We start from the raw sequence: 21,599 nt of genomic DNA, 5'->3' as shown, positions 1-21,599 counted from the left end.
CAACTGTCTGAATATAACAATCCATGTGCCTGCACAGACATCAGCAGAATCCAACTCTTGATGAGGTCTTAAAGACTGACAGTCCAAAGCACAAGCGAGCAAAACAAAGTATTTGTTTTATTTTCAGTCTGAAAATGGCTGAGCTACTTTTACTTAAGCTCTCAGAAAACATGTACCCAATACCCAGCACAGAAAACTCATTCACACTAACTTTAAAACTAGCTAAATTACAAAACCCTGCATTCAGTTGCTTATAATTGAAATTGACAAATATCTTTAGAGGTTCATTAGAGCAACTCTCCTTGTAATTCAGAATTCCATCAACTCACCTGAATTCTCCCAGGGCATCCATGACTCGGCTGATATAAACCTGCACTCTTTGGCTGGATTCTGCTATTTTTCTACATGAGATCATGGCCTTAATTAAGAGTTAAAGACAAAACAACTTCTTAAAGGACTCGCATTCTTCATCTTTTTAAGCTTCATTAACATGTCAAAATAATTAAGATCTAGCCCAAGTGTTATGCAACTGCTCAGGACAGCAGTAGCTGCCAACCTCCCTCCACATCATGATGAGGGACCAACTCCTAAAACTAAACATGGAGAGACAGGATAACATTTGAGAGAGTAAGGGGAAGACAACAAACTTTTGTTACCGCTCCTTTAGTGGCAGCGCAAAAAAGAGAATACCATCCTTTCCACAGTCTCTAGGGAGTCAGGACAAACTCATAGTGAAATCGGAGGACAAGAAAAAGAAAAGCCACACAGCGTAAATCTCTATTTCCCTTCCGACTAGAAAAAAACTACAGCTTCTTTTCAGCCCATGCTGAGTTCCAACATGGGGCTTAGGCTCAAGACTTTGTGTGGTAAGGAGGGAGGGAAGCTTCATATCACACACCTTCTCCCACTCTTCATCTATGATTCTAAAATACTTCATTCTGTTTGATACTTATATTTCCACATCAAACCAAACCGGTGTTCTGTACCTTTTCTATTGCATACTTCAGCTTGTTCATGTGGGATTCAAAGAGAGGAAAGTGAGAGAAAAAGAAATCCTGGAAGTTTCTCTGTGCTTCTTCTTTTTCAGGCAGAGAGAAGATTATGCTGATTGCAATTTTTTTCCTCCGGACCATTGCAGGATTGGAGCTACAGCTTTCATCAGCCATACTAAACATTTCTTCAGTGGACCTACAAGACAGATTGTTAGGACAGTTAGCTATGCACAGAACAGCGACTAACTAGTCTTCTATTCATCTCTTTATATAGAAAAAGGAAACCTAAGAATAATTTTCCTTCTACTGCCTAAGTAATACTTTTCTGTCACGTGCCATAAACAGAGGATACCCAGCATATTGATAAGTTTTACCTATGTTTGCTCCAACAGATCAAAAGTAAGGCAACCCTCAAAGAGGCTAGCAATTACTGGGGTGAACACTTTCCTCTGAAACAGAATACTACAGATACCCTCCTTATGGATTTATCTTTAAGGGAGATTAAGAAAAGGGAACAGAAAAACAACAGATAGTCATTAACAAGAAAAGGTTAAAGGAAATTTACAAAATAAAATGAACTAAAGACAAAGTGTCACCACTTATTAATCACTAAAAACAATGTCTACAAATATACCAGTTGGATACACTTCCATCTAAAGTGCTTTGTTTTCCACTAAAAAAATAAAATAGTGGCTATTTTGTAATCATTACTATTTTCCCAAGCTCTGTTTATTCACTGGAGAGTTCTGCCACATATCTTCTATTAGTGTTGCCAGCTTTCAGTATTACACATCAATTGATGTTGATCAAGACTGCTTCATATCTTCACCAACTTGGCCTGCGGATCAGAACACACCTGCAGCAACACTGCCTGGACCACGTAGGGTATCCTTCTGAAAACTCAGAAGGACCCTAATTAGTAACAGGACAAGAGACACCTCCTGAAATCCAACAATAATGACCATGCAACTGTATGGCTTCAATGCTGACTGTTCAGGTGTCATCCTACAGAAAAGGCCTTGGCCATCCAACAACATGACCAAGATGAACATGAGTCAGTAGTGTGCCCAGGCACTGGTGAAGACTAAGTACCTGCTGAGGTGACTAGGCAAAAGTCTTCCTAGTCAACACCTCATTAGATAAGTGATCATTCCCCTCTACTAGGAGCTTATCAGGCCACTTCAAAAGAAGTGTGTCCAGTTCCGGAGCAAGGCCAGCAAACTACCAAAAAGGTAAGGAACCCAGATCACATGACAAAAGGAAAGTCTGAAAGTGCTAGGTGTGTTCAGCCTCAAGGGACACCTGATTGCTCTTTTAATAACCAGTGGGTAGTTATCCAGAAAATAGAAGCGGAGCCTTCAAGATGAACAGGTTCACTCAACCTTTGGCTGTAAACAAGATGCAGCAGGGGAGTTTCTGGTTTTACGTGAAAGAACTTCACAGAAAAAATAAAGCATAAATTGGTTGCCCAGAGAGGTTCTTGAGACCCTTCCTGGGAGATTTTCAAAACTGAACTAAATGTGCTCCAGACCAACCTGATCTAAATTCCATTTTAGTCCTTTGAGTGGGCAACTGAATTAGATGCTACAGCTATCTGCCAGCACAAGGTTTTCTGTCATTATACAGAAGGGTGGCAACTCCCAGCCCCTCTCTATTCTTCCATAAATACTTGCACTGCAGTGACAGACATTGATGTTACTGAATTTGCAAAGACTATTTTTATTGCTTAAAGTTTCTGAATTAACTGAAAAATATCTTGAAGTAGTATATACACTATTCAATTAAAGTATTCCTTTCAAAAGAAAAATGGCTTTCAGTCCACACTGAGGAACTATAAGGAGCGAGTGGTAAGCACAGACAAGAAAAAGCTGTAGGAACACAAGAGGGACACATCCAGAGCAGCAGCTCAGAGGAACAGCTTGCTTCTGGACTTTTCTCATGAATTAAGTCTGCAATATCAGTGAGTGGTAATTAAATTCCTGAAAGCTTCTTGTATCAGAATTATCTTGAAATGAAACCTGTGGCATTTGTAAGCCCCTATGAAGCAATTACCAAGAGCAAAGTCCAAATCCTAAACTTTCATTCTAAGTTCAGTCTAAAAATAAGCGCTTTACAGTTTAATTGGTTTAACAAAACTATGCACACAAGTTTCTCATCATAGAGGTACAAGTCCAGGAATACAGGAAAAAATAAACAACAAAACCCCAGCAAAAACAGTTTGTGGGAAAACAGTTCAAGACAAAAACACAACCTCATTTGAACTTCAGGAACTTGCATGCAGAGACAAATTCCCAAGGAAGTTTGGGAAGGATGGGTCAGTCAGCATCCAGAAACATGACAAGTTTTTGTACTGCTTCTCAGGAACAGAATTTGAAAAACAGTGGTCTGCAAGAAAAGCCTTTTCAAAGCTGCTAATCTAGCTTGTCTGCCAACTGACTACATGAAGTTCCAGCTATACATCTCATTTTCTCTGAGCTACTGGCCTAAGACATTAGTCATGAAAACGGTGGAGTCTTGGCTGTACAAACAGAGTGCAAACTCTGCTGTCATTGAAGTATTCAACCGGAAACCTACTGCTTCTCCAGCAAGCATCAGAAAACAAGCATCTGAAGGGGCCATTTGGCTCAGAAAGAACCCCAAACCAAATGGAGTTCTAAACAGCAGAACTAATAATGCCCTGTTTCCAAGATCTTTCCTCAGCATGGATTCTCCCATGAGGAAAAGAGACAAGCTATTCCCTCCAGTGAATTAGAAGCCCAGTACAGCTACTTTCCTTTAAACAATTTGTTACGTTCATAACACTTCAAAGAACTTTCTAACTGTCAAAATGCAGCTGCTACTTTAATTTGCCTGAAATTACCTTATTTCCTTCTCAGTGTTTTAACATTTTCACACACATAACATTTGAAATTGGGCTTATCAAAAATAGTGCGGTGTTTTTTTTTGTTTTGTTTTTTAAGTAGACCACATATTTCAACTGGCAGTTTCTAAGGTTCTCCTAACTGAAGACAGTGAAGAGTAACACAGGCCACACAGTACAAGTTTCTTGTAGTCCTCCACTAATTCCATACGGTTTCTTGGTGCAGGTGGATGAGTACATATGAGCAGACAATCAAGACCCATTCACTATTTTGCAGCTGACAACAGAAAAATTTGCTTGTTAGCTACAAAAGGTCTGCTGCATTCCATGCTTTGTTATGCTATTGAGCTACAAAAGCTAATAAAATTCCAAAACAGAAGCCAAGCTTTTTGATCACAGCTCTTTTTTCTTCCTGTTTTGGCAGAAGTCACATCAGGAACACCCAGTGCTAGCCAAGAGAGTTGTCATGGGCTATTACTCTACAATTTCAGTAATTGCTCACTAGTCAAGACTTCATTGTGGTATAATGTTATTATGGCAGTGGTGCTGTTACCGTCTTTCATCTCAACAGGCTCTGCTCCTTCAGAAATAGAGAAAAATTTAATTTGCTTTTCAGGATGGGGTCTTTAGACAGACTCTACATTCAGTAAGTATGTCAAATCAGGCCTTGTAGACTCAGCCAATCACACCGGCAATCTTACCTAACATGCACAGAAATCAGAATGAACTGACAGTATTTATGACAGAATTCATGCTTTTAAATAAAAGAGGCTTAAACTCTGCTTAAATTATTGCCAAACAGCTGTTATAACCAGAAAGGTGTTGCACTCACCACCTTGGAATTATTCCGTTCTCTAAACTAGTTGTCTGACTTCGGAGCCAGCGACGTTGATAGCTGCTAGAAGATGATGATGAAGAGCTTGGAGATGGAAAAGGAGTGACCAGAAGACTGCTGAGAGATGCTATCAAAAAAGGAAAAAAATACATACTGAGTGCCAGTCAAATGCTTTTCTTCACACTCTGACAGGGAACAAATGCACATAAACATTGTTCTTGCTTACTGCTCTTTGTAAAAGAATTAGAGCAGTTTTCATATAACTTGCTTGCAACTGGAGGCACAATTATTTTAAAAAGTTCTTCTTGCCATAGAATATTATTTTCTTATAAAGACAGGGATCTCTCCTAGAACATATTAAAAGTAATCTTATTCCTGTTAAAAGCATTCTGCCATAAGATGTTTGCTCTCATTACACTAGATACACCTCTTGGTCTCTTGACCTTTTTTCTATTCAGTGCAATCACCTCTTCTCTTCCCTTGCTATAGTTAGAGGACCAACCAGTTCTTCCTCCATCTTATAGATTGGTAAAAAACAAAACAATATCTGTAAACAAAGAGCATCACTATAAATATTCTTGCATAAAGTCTTCGGCAATAGCAGAAAGAAAACTGCTTAGCAGATGTCAAAGAAATTTGGATTTTGGTCATAAAGGTGCCTAAATTCCACGTGATCCGCTGAGCCAAAGAACTGTAACAATTACAAAAGTAGGCAAACAAGAGAAACAGCAGATACCTGACCGAGCAATGCCACTGTCTCTGTCCTCATTTTGTCCTCTGCTGGGCATATCAACAGGTGTACTGTGTGCTAAAACAAACAGAACAGATCAATAGAAAATATTACTTAACTCATTATACTATTTGTCAGCATTTTAAAGAAATGCTTGAGATTAAAGGTCATAAAACACCAAAGTTACATCCTGTACCATTACTCCAAATAAGTAGTGTTGCATGAGCAGAGGTAGTAGCAAACACTAGGTCTATACTGAATATAATGTTACTAGAGGAAGTTAGTTACTTGGCCCAATCTAAGGTGTCTCTAAGAACCTTAAGAATGTTAATACAGTCTACATTACAAAATGCATCTAATTTTTGATTACAAGAACTGGTGGTACTGTCACTCAACTTGTTTGCAAGATTTTTAACTTATACAAGTCAAATATTACAACAGAATAGTCAAACATGTCCTTCAAGCTTCTGATTTACTCCCCAAGCAGAGATTTATTATCTACACAGCTTCATGGTAAGAAACATTCAGCTTACGATGTACTACACTGAAGTGTTAGTAGTGCAGTCACTGAAATTGTAGAGCATGCAAAATTTGCAAAGGCTGTGAAGAAACTGCATTGGTATTCAAGTTCTTTTTTTAATTAATGAACTAACTAAGCCCAATATCTACCCACCTGCATGGGTCATCAGTATGCCTGTAAAAGGAGACTATGTAAAGCAGCGCTGAGTTTTTAAAAATTAAAGGAATTGATATTGTTGAAGAAAATTAAAGCCCCTCAGACTTAGCTCAAGAAGTAGTTTTGAAAGGTTTATTTTTAGAAAATTAGTACGATATAGAAGAAAAAGCTGTATTATCAGCAGTACACCTCCACACTAGCAAGAAATCAGCAAGGCAAGAAACATAACTTCCCTAAGAAATATAAGGGCTCATATATTATTAAACACACTGCATAAAAATGTCTTTAAAATTAAGCACTGGAATTAGAAAATAAACAAAAAGCAATTAATTCAGCCAGTTGTTTGGAAGAAAGATTTTAAGTATAAAGCCACATTTGTCTGTTGTCACTCTCTCAGCCCTTTCTATTTCTAGAGAGTAATTATGTTTCTCTCATAAGAATTCAGAGGAGCTGGATTTGTGTGCATATGGATGGGTCACACTGTGGTTGGCATTCCACACAAACCTGCAAAGAAAGAAGCACTGCGGATGAGCCGGAGGGGACCTCCTTCAGACACACCCTGCAGCAGTTTGCTGCTACACAGCTGTAACACACCTAGGAAACAAAAGCAATCTAGAGAAAATGCAACGCAAAAAAAAGGAAAAGGTGATGCACAGGAAAAAAAAAAACAAACAACAAACTAAAGGAACAGATGGTGTCACACTGTCAGAAAGACATAGAACCTGCAAATATTTACCTAAATTACTTCCACTGCGACAGGTTCCCAAACCATTCTGATTAGAGTTCAGCTTTCCCAAGCTGGAATCTTGGTTGATATATTCAAAGCTATCTTGTAAGCTAAGAAAAGAGAAAAAGGCAGTGTTTCTAACGATCAATAATCATTAGTATTAGCTTGAAGATTAGACTCATGTTATGAAAAAGTGAAAATTGAAGATTAACTTCAGAATTACATTCAAAGGATCAGTAGGTTTTCTGAAACTAAAAGGAAAAGAGTCCTTTTCTATATAAACTCCCTCTTTGAGTTGTTGTAAGCTTCTGTGTATCATACACAGGATTCAGTTTTTTCAAACTTGCCCATTTTTGAGATAAAGGAAAAGAGAAAGATGAGAAACAGTAGCTTTTGCTATTGCTGAAGGAAACAAGTGCTTCTTGCAACATATTGCTTCACTCTTAAAAGGAAAGGATAGATGTTTTGAATGTCCAAAGTACCTAACCTCTGAAGTTTATGGCATGCCTTTGACAAATTAAGAAGCAGAAACTCAAGTGATCAACTGATTTTTCTTCTTCTATGTCCTGGCTGAGACTTTTCAAGTTCACACTTAACCACAAGCCCTCATTTCAGCCTTCATTTCCAATTTTCGACTAGACCTTTCCACTTCAGCTAAGTCAAATTTTAAAGCAGTGACAGAAGGCCTACAAAAGGAAAAAAAATGAAAGACAACTGTATTGGAGAACGAGGGTGGGAGGGTATGGAGGGGAAGAAGAGAGACGTTCTTACTTATTGTTGCTTCCACTGAAGCTTCCTACCCTGGCTGAGAAGACTTTACTTATCATCAGTTGAGGGGGAGAGCTGAAAGGATAAACAATCATTTCAGTGAGTCATCAGTTCCAAGCGCCTGACAAGGGAGCACATCACAGAAAAGGACACTCACCGTATGTAGTGGATTTTCAAGGTGGAACCTTTGTAACTCATTGCCACCGAGCCAAACATCATTTCTCCCAGCATGTTGACATCAGAGGCTGGTCTAGTGTACTACACAGACAAGAAGAAAGGAAAAGCAAAGTCAGTAATGACTTGACATACTATTTCATATTTCAATTGAGAATAGTGACATAGTGCCACATTTTGAATGGAGAATACATTCTGCTTTTTCATGCAAAAATATGATCCTGTGTGGTTCTGACACACTAAATGCAAGTACAAGCAAGGACAGCTAGAAGATGTAGTTGGTTTTGCTCACTAGAGGAAACACTGCTACAAGCATTAAACTATCTTCACAAGTCAAATTTTTAAGTTCTCCTTTTCTGCCCCTACAGAAGACTTCTCAGAAGCATCTTTTATTGGAAAATAATTTGTGAAGACTGCATTTCTAGGGGCGATCAAGCCAATTTCTTCTTATGTTTCAAAAGACTAACCATGAACAACAAATATTGAGGTTATCAATTCTGAAGAAACTGATTTACCTTCTACTTGTATACAATTTTTCTTCTACCTTGTTCTATAGATGCTTCAAATTGTATTTTTTCCAGATAAAATAGTCATGCTTTCACAGACAGAGTATCACGAAATTGTTCTTAGAAGTTTCGAGTATCATAAAATTGTTCTTAGAAGTTTCATGTTACAATGAGACATTAAGTCCCCCTCATCTACCATGTCCAATAGCTTCTTCAGAACTGAACTGATATGACTGACAGTCATGTTTATAACTAGAAGAGGGAACTGTTTAGTGCTTTTGACTTTCAGAGTTGTTAATGCTATTATTTTCTAATGCTTTCAAAGAGGTCAACATAGAATAAAAGCTTAAGATGTGCCCACGTACACTTACTCTACACCACCTTAAATATAATCAGAATCTTGAGTTATCTACCGTAACTTGAAAATACTAAAATTGTAACTAGGGATTCAGCACATGTAAGTTAAGGCTTCTTCAGTAAGACAGATACATAGAAGTAATAAATAACAGTACCTGGTACTTCGGTATTTGCTCTCTGATATTTTGCAAACAGCTTATCGAGGGGCTATGGGAAGAAATATTGTTCCCGTTGCCTGCTTGGCAGTTCTTGACAGAAGCCTTTACAGCAGCATCCTCTGCCATTTTCTGTATCAAAACAAAGCAATAAGAGCAATATAAGAAATAAAATAATAATTACGAAAATAAGATTCTCATCCATAAAAACAGCATGATAAGATTTTTCTTAAAATATAGTTCAGCGACAGAATCAAACACTTATTTGGTTCAAAACACATGTATTGATCCTATAAGAAAAAAGGCTAGTATGACAAAATAAATACAGAATTACTCACATTTAGATCCTCAGACAAGTTTCAACAATATCACAGAGTAATTAGTCAGATAAAGTTCTACTGGAAGATGATCCCCAATTGTTACAAACACATGGTGAGTAACATTTGCCAAAGTTTATATAAACAAATCTTGCCTATAGGCTGCTTACAAATCAATTTCTGTAACCATTTGCACAATTAGTCAAGCCACATATTACTTTTGCTTCCTAACTGATTATCAGATCCTTAACCAGAAGAACAGCCAACAAAATCAAGGAATAAGTAATGCATCATTTGGTAGAGCTAGCGGGTTATAAAATCCATTAGTTAAACCTGAATAGGAGTTGCAAAAGACAAGCTAATTAATTTAAGTCATCTGGATCTAAGGAAAGCTTACTCTCGAGTCACTATGTTTAGTAACATTGTAGAACTGACCAGAGACGGAAAGGAAGCCTTGGAAAATATTACATTAATACTATTTATACATCTTTCATTAGAAATGCTGCATTTAACTCATTTAACAAAACTAACCTTCAGTGAAGACTGCTTACATAGCCTTAAGACCATCACACGCTATTTAACCTTACACATTTAAGAAATTTAAAATCCTTTACTGAACATGTACTTAATGTGTATTAATGGAAGCCTCCGTTTCTTCGGTGCACATCAGAACGAAATACATTTTAACAGATCTTTTTGTACGAGCTTGTAACTCACTGGAAACATGCACTAGCAGAGTTCAAGTTAAATAGATTTTAGCGTGACCAAGGTAACCACAGATAACACTTTACAGAAAAGAAAGCAGCAGACAAAAAGAATTTATAATAACCAAGAGGCTAGTGCAACACAGCCAAATTTATGTCCTGTATTTTGGGAAAGGAACTGTAACAGGAAATTAAAATAGAATCCAATATTCCACAAAACTGATTTTTTTCAGATAAAAACTGAGTACTACACTGCAATAACTGCAGTAAGCTTTAGAATACTCAAATCATGATAAGGAGATGAAATAAGCAAAAGGAGAGATGCAGAAACAGGAAGAGGGAAGAGTGAACCAAAAAAAGTGGAACAGACAATCTGTACTTTTTGTAAGTTTACAGTACAGTAATGGTAGAACATCCCTGTTGATTTAAAATAAACCTCCTGGCATAGAAGTCTTGTTCTTCTATATTTCATCCCATACCTGCACTCCTTTTGTATTTTGTATTGTGTTTTTTCTTGGCCTACTATTTATTTGTAACTAGTTATGTCACTGTCATTAGGTGTTTATAATGACCAAGGGTTAGTAGCCACGTGCTTAACAAGCTATTGACAAAAATGCCAAATAAAAAGCAGACACACACCACCTGCAGAAAGAATGGGAGATTAGATCAAAAATACTGAGAAAAATGAGTACATTAAACAAGCCTGCTAGTTCCCCCAGGTAAGTTTAATGCACGCTTCAAAGACAACGTATTTTGAATATCTGATGTGAATAAAGCATTTATTACATTCTAGAAGAGTGCATAAATGTACAGTATACACACAAACACCCTTGACTTCAGTTTACATAGGACAGCTTAAGAGTAATCCTGCCTTAAATTTGAGTAAATTCTAGACTTACTGGTAGCATATCATTCACTTAATGTCAATGTCCTCTCTACTCATCATTCAAAGTGCTCTGGCATTTCTTTTTTACAAGGGTACCTAGACTAGTGTCTGCTGGGAAAACAGGTAATATCCTTTATCACATGCTATGAGGGAAATTTTAATCTGTGTTATGCCAGTGCTGCACCATTTTTGATAGGTCATTTTGCAGTTCACCTTTTAAAGTATTAAAGCAAATGGGGTATTTTGAACATTTAAATGGAGCCAGAAACGTTTCTTCCACACATTTTGTCCTCACATGCTGTGTGTTTTTAACCAACTTTAAGACACAAAATAAGAATGTTGATACTAGGTTTTATGGGGTGGTGGGTGAAGGGATTAACAGATCAGTCTGACCCACTTACCCTCATAAGCTCATAATCAGTCATTAGCTGATGATGCTCATCAGTCTGAGTGATGTGGAACAATTATATATTTGTTGCATGACTGAAATAGTTAGAAAGTGCTGTGTTTTGTTTGTTTTTAAAAGCACCTGCATAAGTAATTTTAACAGTCACAACTATTTGAGTATAGCTAGGGATTCTACAATCACAGTGGTTTGCCAGGATAAAACTGCAGGTTGTAACAAAGACTTCAGAACAAACAAACTTTATATAATTCAATGCAGAAAAGAAACAGAGCTAGTATGGCAGAAAAAAATATTGTTTTGCTTGTCTTAAATCACCCAAGTTCGCCAGAACATTATTCCACAATTTGTGTGCGTAGAAAACAGAACAATTTGCATCTTCCCAATAGCTACTCTTGCCTGTATTTGTACCATCAGAAGTTGTGTCCACACACTGCCATGTGTTAGTCTTACACATGATGAGGTGGTTAGACAAAATAGAGTTGTTTTCATTTACAGAAAGCCAACAACTTCACTAATGCAAACACTAAAGGAGGACCAGCACATTTAGACAAGCTAGACATCACCAGAACAATGGGACTGCCCAAACAGCTAACAACAAAAAAAAAAATCACATCCAACATTAAAAGGCTAAGGCAGTGCTCAGTTTAAAGGGGTACAAATTACTTTGCTTGGAAGTAAGTCAGGCTTAAGTTGGTTAAGTTCCAATAACACATTTGTATTAAAAAATACCAAGTAACAGATTCTAACAGATATCTAACACTCTTGGTGCCGCTATCACAGAACTCAGAACAAGTGAAAGATCACAAATAAGATTATGAATTTGACATTGTCATTTTAAAAATTCCATTCCTGCTTTTGGGAAGGCAAACAGAAGAGCAATAGGACAAATGCACAGTTCACATTTCATACCTGAATAACAGCTTCATCAATTTTGCGGACAGCTGTGGAGTCAAATAAGACCTGTCTGCCTCTTCTCTCACAGTCCTGGTAAACTATCAGTCGGATTTCATTCAAGTCAAACTCCGAAGAGGACCAGCTGTAGATTACAAACAAGTTATTAAAAATAGTGTACTCACTTTGCAGGCTTATTTAAGCAAAGCAAAAGGTATTCAGCAAATACATCTTTTATTCAGCATTTACAAAAATTGGGCTGTAATCAGAACTCTGTGCAGAACTCAAAAGGACAGACACACAGGCAGGCACAGCCAGACCAAGTTTCATCCACCCTTTTTTCAAAGTTTTCCAGAAGAGAAACAAAAAAATGTCTCAGCAACCTGGTGCTTTACTCTAACATGTACTCCCTTCTCTATACAGAGTCTCGACCACCTTTACTGAAAGTTAGGCATAGCATTTCATGCCCTTCTCTTAGTGCTAATAAAGAACAATGGATTTCCATCCTCTGCAACAGTCTTTCATAATCTGGGAGGATTACACCGACCCTCATCCTTTTCTTCTCTAAACAAAACAGTGAATTGTTTAGAATCTTTTTACTGTCCATATGAGCTATGATTTTTCCAATATTTAACCATTTTAACCAAAAGACCTAGCATTATTTTTCCTCTTTTTGGGGATGTTCAAGGTTTTAAGAGCTGTCATAGATTACTGAGACTCGATCTCCAACAATGATGTAACTCGTTTAGTAGATGAAACCAAGACACATAGATCAGAAATGAGGAGACATTTCTTCTCAGAAAGAGCAGTCAGGCATTGGGATGGGTTGCCCAGGAAGGTGGTGGAGTCACCGTCCCTGGGGGTGTTCAAGGAAAGGTTGGACGTGGCACTTAGGGACATGGTCTAGTGGGTGATAGTGGTGGCAGGGGCATGGTTAGACCGGACGATCTGGGAGGTCTTTTCCAACCCTGAAGATTCTGTGATTCTATTGTTGAGACTGTAGCTGAAGTAAAATGAGTCTCTGAACCTAGAACCTGCCAGCTCCCCAGAGACACACCATGACACACCACTTGTCTCCTCAAGCTACCACATGGAGCTGAAGAGCATGACTGATCACAGCTGCAGCAGCAAGAGATTCTTTCTTAATTCCCAAGGGAGCTGGCATACATGTTGGAGCATGGAGGCTTGCTGAGCCTCGGATTCAGCTACAGAAGATGTTTTTCATACTCCGTAGCTGACAAGCTGGAATTAATAGCAGAAACTAATAATGTGTAAAGCACTGCCCCACAGCTCTGGTGGCAGCCTGGTGCTCAGTCATATTGCCTCATCCCTGACCTGGATAGACCATATCCAGGGGTAAGAGTACAACTTATTAATAGCTGTTAGTTTAACAAATTGCATAACAGACTTCAGTCAAGGCTACGCTGATCTCCCACCCAAAAGGATGTTTCACATAGGAATTTTCCTAAACTATGCCTTGCAGAGAGGGAAGGTGGAGAGTTGAGGGGGGAGCACAAAAACACTGTACAGCTGGAAGATGAGAATTTCTGAAGCTATTTCTTTTATTCCATGCTCCAACAGCCATAAATAAATGACGAGGTAAATGTCATCAGCTCCTGCTAGTCAGTAAGGTAACCATGGGCAACACTCAGACTTGCAAAGTCAGTACAAGTCAAGCTGGCATAATTTCTTCTTTGTACTTCATCTTGCATTTCAGAGATCAATCCCCCTTTCTACATAGCTAGGAAGAAATACAAGGCTAATTAAGCATCTTTCTCCAAGGCTTAAGTACCTGTCTGCAAGATTTTACTCTTATTTTAAATACCTTTGGAAAGAGTAAGCCTGATCCTTATCTCCACTTGAAGTGCTCTAATGCAAGTACACTCTATGTATGTAACATGTAAGGGCCCAGCACCCAGAGCTGGATCAGGGAATACTGCTGAAGGCTGTTTTGCCATCAACAGTGAGGAAACTCATTGATGCATTTGTAGCACGCTGCCCCTAAAACACCAGGAGTGCCAGACACTTCTTTTCAAGTTTTCCCTTTCAAAGAGAATCACAGCATTAACATAATCTGTATGAGACCAGACCCGATACCACTGCTGATACTGCCCAGAGATCCTACACGCCTCGCACCCACAAAGAGCTGTGAGAACACGGTCTGTTTTACAAGGCTGGCAGTAGTTTCTCAACCCACTGCCTATGCAACACCATTACAAAATCCAGTTATACAGAATGCAAGAAAGCCAGAGCCAGCAATAGGCTTCATGCTGGTCTACCTCATGAGCTGGATATTCTTTTCTGTACCATATACTCTACCTCTTCAGATACACAGGTGATTATTTACTTGCACACTTTTTTTGCAGCAGGCAGCACCACAGTCATACCTGAAGTAACCATGCTGCTTTATTAAAACGGCCCGCAGATCGCCCTTCCAAAGAAAGGCGACATCATTACATCCTTAAAGAGTTAAGCTTTTTTTTTTTTAAAAAAAAAACAAAGCAAAAAAAAAAAAAACACACACACCACACAAACCTCCAGGACTGGCTCAATAGGGTCAGCAGTTCAGACCACAGGACTGAAAGTCTGAACTGAAAAAGATTCATTCATTTCAGGCACAGAGTTTGCCAGCACAGCCCTGTACCCAACCACCACTGCTGAAAGCACACTTGATACTTGTCTTGCCTGCATTTGGGTTTCATTATGAACCAGTGAGCCCCCATGCTCTGCACTAAAACAAAATTCATATTGGTGCTGTGCCCACTTCTGAGTAAGAAGTGAGCAGGGTTCTTCCGTAACAGATCCCAAACCAGAGCCAGTTCACCAGCCTGTTCAAGTGCCTTTTCCAAGGAGCACAGGCCATGAAGCACTTATTTCTGTAAGGATTTCTACAATCTTTCATAATTTTAAACACATCTTAGTACCAGACAGCAACCAGCATAAAATATATCAGAGCTTTATGATACAGAGCAATCTAGGGAAATAATTTCAGATAATGCTTCTTGCAGCACTAACCAAGTATCAGACAGCATCTCACTGAAGTCTTTGCTTTCAGGCTTTGCATTGCACAAACCACAGATGCAGTCCTTGCAGCAGTCTTACACATTACAGAAACCCTCCATCCTACTAAAATGTAATTTGATAAGATCAGGCATACCCACAGGCAAGCTATACAGGCATACAACTGCATGGGCTCATTACCTCAATGTTGAAGCTAGCAGCAGGCACAAGACTAGTCAGATGACCGGGATTATTCCCTCCCCTACACAAAAGTTGATGAGCAGACTGATTACAGTCCTTCCAGCCTTTATAGCTTAAGCCAGCTTGTATAACATACAGCCCCTGAAACAGGGACAGCAGTTTCAACTGCTTCCTAGAAACAGCGTTGAAGAACACAGATGGCACACAGACTCATTGGTCAGCTCTGATTTCACGCACATAAAAGCCAAAACCCCAAAACCATTACTTATCTTTAAATTAGCTTCTTGCTTATTTAGCAATGCTGAAAGACATGCTTCTGTTTGTTTCTTCACACAATCTCATATAAAGGGAGGTAAGATTCTTTTTATGCAAAATATCTGTTCATGGAAAACAAACAAAGCACACCTCTGCACTGCAGAGCTAAACATCGAAAGGAATGTTAAGCTAAGAAAACCCTTTCACTTTCGCATCAATTGTCTAAAAAGACACAAATATCCAAAATAGGCAGAGATATTTCAGCCTACTTTTCCTAAGGTAAGAAGGCTCCTACGCTCACGGGCAATTTGTATACATATGTGTTCACCTTGACCAATTACTTAATAATTCATTAATCAACTTCAACCACCAAGCCTGACCAAAGGACGTATTTCTAAGCATTTCAGAAAAAAATAGGGAAGGAAAAAACAGACTCTTTCCCCTTCCCCTCCAAAGCTACAATATAAGCTAACATTAACTTCAAGGCCACAAAAATTCTTGTGATGCATTCGTGAAGGACAGGTAGAAGGCACGGAAAGATTCTGGAAGTGTTACATGGAAAGCTGACACCAACGCTTGCACATGATGTTTTCCATTTTTCATTGGCAAATGCAATCTATAACAATAGCTGCATTAGTTCTTCTGATTTTTGAAGAGAAAGCCTTCAACACGTTTACACGAAGCCCCTTGCTCCCTGGCTGCAGCACGCTACGTGCCCATTCTGTCCAGTTATTAGTATTTAATTCTAATCCCATGAGAAGGGGCTTTTCAGCTCTTCACCACTACTTCTGACACTCCAACTTCACGTCTTAAAACTTAGATTTGGTAAAACCTCAACTTGCACACTTCTTTCTATCTCTAAAACAGCTCACCTAGCCATGTGTTAAATACCAAAGGAAATTATGTGAAACTTCTGTAATAGGAGTAGTGTTACATATACACCTACAAAGGAAAGTATCGCTTACCATGAAGCACATTAATGCCCAGTGTACCCTTCACACGTTATATGAACCCTTAGCAAGAATAAAGCGTGATACAACCACTACCTTTGGATAACTGCTGCTTCTTTCACTTACTTTAAAAAAAAAACAAAACTTTGAGAGGTTTTTACTGAACACCAACTGAAACATCACCCACCATAGCCCTGTTTACGTGCAAGCAGAATAAGAAAAAAAATTGTAAGAAGTTTTCCATTTTCAACATTTTCAATCCCTGCTAGAAAACTACTTCGTAAAACAAAGCTAAACGCTTATGCACCAAGACAATTTGTGTTCTGTGCTGAAAGAACTGCTTACTGCTAAGCGACTCAAAGCACACATTACAGATGCAATGACCAAAATAGTGAGTTTTTTTTGAAGCTGAGTGCCAAGGTACCACAAAATGTTAGAATGGAGTTCTGCCAGCAGTATGCTCTAGGAAGGTAAGAAAGTGAGGAGACTGATGCCTAAGTGGGTCACTTTGGCTTACAAAGTATGTATCATGCTAGGTCCTATATATTCTTAACTTGCTGAAATCAGTAGATGAACTTGAGCTTGTGCATGTGTTCCTATTTCAGATTGAACTTGGCTATTTTGACTGAACAGTTTTATTTCTCTATCACAGCAATAAAAGCCTCCCACACCCTTCCTCTCCTTTTTCTAACTGCACAACCTTTCCAATTATTCACGTCAGCTCTGGTACTTGCTGGACCATTCCACAAACAGGTCAAGTTCTCCATAACAGCAGACATTTGTCACAGCAAAAGAAAGTGGCTCAGAAAAGTAGCTGGAAAAAGTAGAAGGCAGCAGGACCTCCACCTCTTGGTGGCAGCATGAGTTACGCTAACTCACTTCACCCACAGAGCTATACACCTTTAGGAAAGGGCACAAAGAAAATGTTCCCCATCCATTTCAACTAAGTATTGAGGCTAGTTAGAAGGTTAATTGGGTTTTCTTATTCCCTGAGTCAGTTTTCTGTCTGTTTAGTGAGCTAAATCGACTCCCTAAGGGAAGCCAGTTCCAGAAGGTTTGGAACAACCAGAGCCAGCACAAGGGGAAAAGGACAAGAGCATGTTGCCAGAAAGCAAAGGAAAAGGCAACGTGACCACCCCTTCAGCATCAGCAGTCTGTTTGAACAGTTCAGCTTGTCTAAGCTCACCTTCAGAGGGGATCCTTCCTGCATCTGGGAGATGCTAGAACTAATAAAAATCACCTTCAAGTCTCAACAACGGAATAAAAATCAAGCTACGTTCATACAACAAAGAACAGTTTTTCTGTACCTGGAACAGGTCTATTAGATAGATAGAACAGTATTTATATATATTTTTTTTGTACGAAAGACACAAAAGTCATAAATAGTTTACAGATACCCTACTAAGGTTTCTCCTCAGATTCCAGAGGAAGTTTAAATTTGCTTTACTTCTCCTCAGCTGGCATATTAAGTCACTGACCTTGGGCTTGTTCAGCATTTATTCCATTACAGATACAATACACTGAGGGAAGGAGACCTCTCTCACTTAGGGGAAAAGCAGAATTGTTTTTTTCTGTAAAGGAGCCAAAAATGCTTGCCCCATTCTGCCTTTAATCAGTATTTTCAGTTAATACAGATCTCTAACCCTCACATTTACTAAGAAAGCTCCTGGTTCACCTTTATAACAACCAGCATGCACGCAGTAACTGAAACGTGACCTATTTATTTATATTTGAAGACTACTTGAGCTGACCTTAGAACATTTTAGAAAGTGACTAATCACTGCTTCAGCACAACAACCACAGGCTAGAGAAATGAAGAGCCTGAAATCTATGCATCATTTAGCTGTGTTTTAAATAGGCAATACCGAGCGCAGAATATTTATTCTAATATCCTTTATGGTAATTTGGAAAAGGCTACCCTGAACCATGTTTTCACAGTTACACAGCAGCAGGCTCACTCACTGGAAACAGTCACACACCTGAAAAAGGCACAACAAAAGCAGCTGAAGAAACACTACTCACACTCCAGATTACTTTGATGTAATGCTTAACCTAGAGATCATTTAGAAGGGAAGCAGAGTTGCCCCCTCCACTCCTTCCTCACTTCACAGCATCCCCTCCTGCCTGCTCTGCAAATTGGTGCTACTTGACCCAGTAACACAGAAGGTGGCAAAAAATTGAATAGAGGAAAACTAATTAGAAAAAGAAGGTGAGGTTATTTAACCTTAACTGAAAAGAAAGTCAATTATCCTTCAGACCTCAGTTAGCATACACACAGATCTTACACATCACAGTCAAGAATGTAGATTCGATTTCAAACAACAGGGAAGACTTTCTACAGTATCAGTCACCATCAGCAGCAAGAATGACCTCCTTACAGAGCTTTCCAAACAGCTTAGTTTTCAGGCACGTGGTTACAAATCTAACATCAAGCCAAAACATTCATCCTCCATCAAAAACTGTATGTATCCAAAAAAGTTACTTGCATACCTGTTTTGCAGCAGTCTAGTCACTCTGCTCACACAGCTGACACTTTGGTCTCTCAGAGATTTTCTAATCCTTTCATCCAATTTGGCACAAGGGAGATTACTTCCAAGTGGCACATCGCTGTTGTTTCTTGCTCTTTCTATTTGTCCCCCTGTGCCATTTGTAGCTTTTGGTGTGCCCCCACACATCTTCTTGTGCTACGGATCCTCTTGGGAAAAAAAAAGCCGAGTACCAGCTGAAGTGACACAGCCTCAGGCAGATCTCCTTACTATACAGATCAACCATTAGCGATGGCAATTACTATCAGATTTCTTCCCTACACAAGAACAGTCTGCTGGATTTCTTGTTGGGGGAAGAAGAGGCAGAGATCTTCATATATTCAACATGCCATTAAACCAAATGGCAGCTGTAGCCTAAATGCTGCTGCAGTTATCCAAGGCAGAGGAGCAGACATGACTTTCAAGTTTCAGAAGCCATCATAGACTTGCTCTGGCTGCTGTCAGAGTTTTTCTACCAAGCCTGGCGCAAAGCTGTAGCAGATACAACAGCTAATATTGACTTAAACTGTGTTTGTTTCCTGGTATGTGATTAGGTAGCTGGCAATTATGTAGTCACAAGACCCAACCATATGGCCTCTTAAAAAAAAAAAAGCATAGTTGCTTTTGCAGTGACTCGCCCTTCGTTGCAAGGTTGTTCTAACACTGGCTACAACACCCTGTTAATGGCTCTCATGTGAGCAAGTGTCATCTGACAACTCCTAGCAACCTCATATAGCTTGGGAGCAAATACGAATCTGTCATCATCGCCATATGGTTATCAGGGGGAAAAAACCCCATATCGAGAAACACCAGCTATTCTGCTCTGTAATGGTTTTACTTTTAAGGATAAATGGTATTTACAGTTGGCTGAGAATTTGAAAATATTATTTTGAAAAGCTTTTAAAAAGAAGCAAAAAACAACAAGAAGTTTGTCGCAGACATTACGCTGGTTTATGAGAGTTTACAGTCATGTGCCTATTAAAACAATTTAATGGCAGTACTGGTGGCAAGTAGCTAATAAAATACTTCTGACCAAGATAATCTAAGTTTTTAAACAGACCAAAGGAACCTCACGTTTTTTTCAGGCTCAGGTAAGTATGCAGGAGAACAAAGTCGTCTTTCCCACCCATGCTTAAAAATCCACACAACTTAACCCATACACACCTGCCAATATCTCACCTCTTACATAGATTTTTTTTTTCTAATCGGTAGTTTTAGACACTTCATAAGATGGCAGCCATAGAGCTATGTCCCTTCCAGATTAAAAAGAGAAAATAACTTCACTAAAGGCCACCCAGAAATGCAGCAGAGTCAGACAACAGAGAAAGATTTCAAAACCCAGTGCCACATGCTACCTGCTAAATAGCACAGCATCATCCTTCGGAAAATTTTGTCACCTCTGTAAACCACAACCTCTAAACCCTGAACAGAAGACAAGTGGACAGCTAGAGCATGGTAACACAACAACTTGCTCAGCCACAGAGGGAAGCAGTAAAAAAACAAAACTGTTTAAATCCCCAGAGTGGTGACAAATGCTAGATCACAATTGCTCCTCTTCCCAAATGAGGGAAACAGGGAAGCTTTGGTCTGTTCCCAGGTTATTCAAACGATTTAGCAGAGGGCGACTCCTCACCTCACTGAGGACTGCTTTCAGCAGCAGTGGTCCCATTCACCTCTGAAGCGTGAATGAACAAAGCAAATGACGGCCAGCACTTACATTAGGACCAGCAGTTGACAGCATTCACTTATCCTATCCTTTCCCCACACAGAAAGGAAAGGAAGTTTTGAAACACTCAAATATGAGATTTGTGTCAGAGACTAGAACTAGGAACACCTGAAAGCCCACTGAATAGCTGGTGGGCTTCACAATGATACCTCATCCATACAATACTATAAATACTAAAATACTTGAGGAATTAGGACTGAAAATACACGAAAAAGTTTCTGAGAAGTTAAAACAAAAATGGAAAACCATGCATGGAAAACACCTTGAGTCCAAGGAGCAGATTACTGTAGAAAATGGAAGAAAGTGTCCTGCCCTCCAGAAATAATCCTCTGGGAAGCAGAGTTAAATCATTCTTTTTCTAGGCTATGTGACAGCACATCACCTGCTCTGTTTGTAGGTCATTTCCTGCCCTTCATCTCGGCTCTTCAGACAATTGCATAAACGACTCCAACTTGAGGTAACACTTCAGCAAGAGAATTTGGGGTGGGGGGAAAAGAAATATATACAATATATACTCATTGAGATTTAAAAATCTATACATTGTTTTCAGAACTAGCAGTATATTTGCAAAATCTCCAGTAAGGTTTTGTTTTCCAATTATCTTTTAGAAATAGTCTTTAGAACCATAGGAAAATAAAGTTTGAATCATACCTGCTGTTTCAGTGAGAATTTGTTTTAGTGAAACACACACTTAGCAAAACAGATACACAAAAACAACCCACAACCCAGACATTCAGGATGAGTGCCAAAACATATTTATAGGTAAAGTAGATTCTATTTTGGATTGCTTAACGATGAATTTCCCTCTTCTGGCCTGTTAAATAGATTCCACAGAAGAGGTGGATTCCCTTCCTCACTCTCCCCCAAAAGAGCCCATTATTGCTCCTCCTCTTTTTACAGCCTTGGATTTGGAGGAGTTGTGCTGATGCCACACCGCATTCTTTTTCCACAATCATTT

The 21,599-nt window shown here is 39.0% G+C and overlaps 1 protein-coding gene across 5 annotated transcripts in view; it reads right to left on the bottom strand.

Moving 5' to 3' along the window:
* FNIP2 (folliculin interacting protein 2) overlaps window positions 1–21,599 on the bottom strand; it is a 47,165-nt gene that overhangs the window by 13,574 nt on the left and 11,992 nt on the right. For 2 of the 5 annotated variants that reach the window (XM_068681105.1, XM_068681106.1), the window contains exons 2-11: window positions 12,003–12,129; window positions 8,781–8,912; window positions 7,746–7,846; window positions 7,592–7,663; window positions 6,830–6,930; window positions 6,598–6,687; window positions 5,424–5,495; window positions 4,685–4,814; window positions 987–1,188; window positions 330–418 (exon numbers count right to left, since the gene is read on the bottom strand). In XM_068681105.1, the coding sequence (XP_068537206.1) occupies window positions 330–418; window positions 987–1,188; window positions 4,685–4,814; window positions 5,424–5,495; window positions 6,598–6,687; window positions 6,830–6,930; window positions 7,592–7,663; window positions 7,746–7,846; window positions 8,781–8,912; window positions 12,003–12,129 (1,116 nt within the window). Of the gene's footprint in view, window positions 1–329; window positions 419–986; window positions 1,189–4,684; window positions 4,815–5,423; window positions 5,496–6,597; window positions 6,688–6,829; window positions 6,931–7,591; window positions 7,664–7,745; window positions 7,847–8,780; window positions 8,913–12,002; window positions 12,130–18,880; window positions 19,431–21,599 lie in introns of those variants that run through there. The other 3 variants (XM_068681107.1, XM_068681102.1, XM_068681103.1) reach the window with 3 other exon arrangements.

The sequence above is a fragment of the Anas acuta genome, chromosome 4 (genome assembly GCF_963932015.1).
Source record: "Anas acuta chromosome 4, bAnaAcu1.1, whole genome shotgun sequence".
NCBI classification, from domain to species: domain Eukaryota; kingdom Metazoa; phylum Chordata; class Aves; order Anseriformes; family Anatidae; genus Anas; species Anas acuta.
This window is presented reverse-complemented; position numbering and strand designations above follow the sequence as displayed.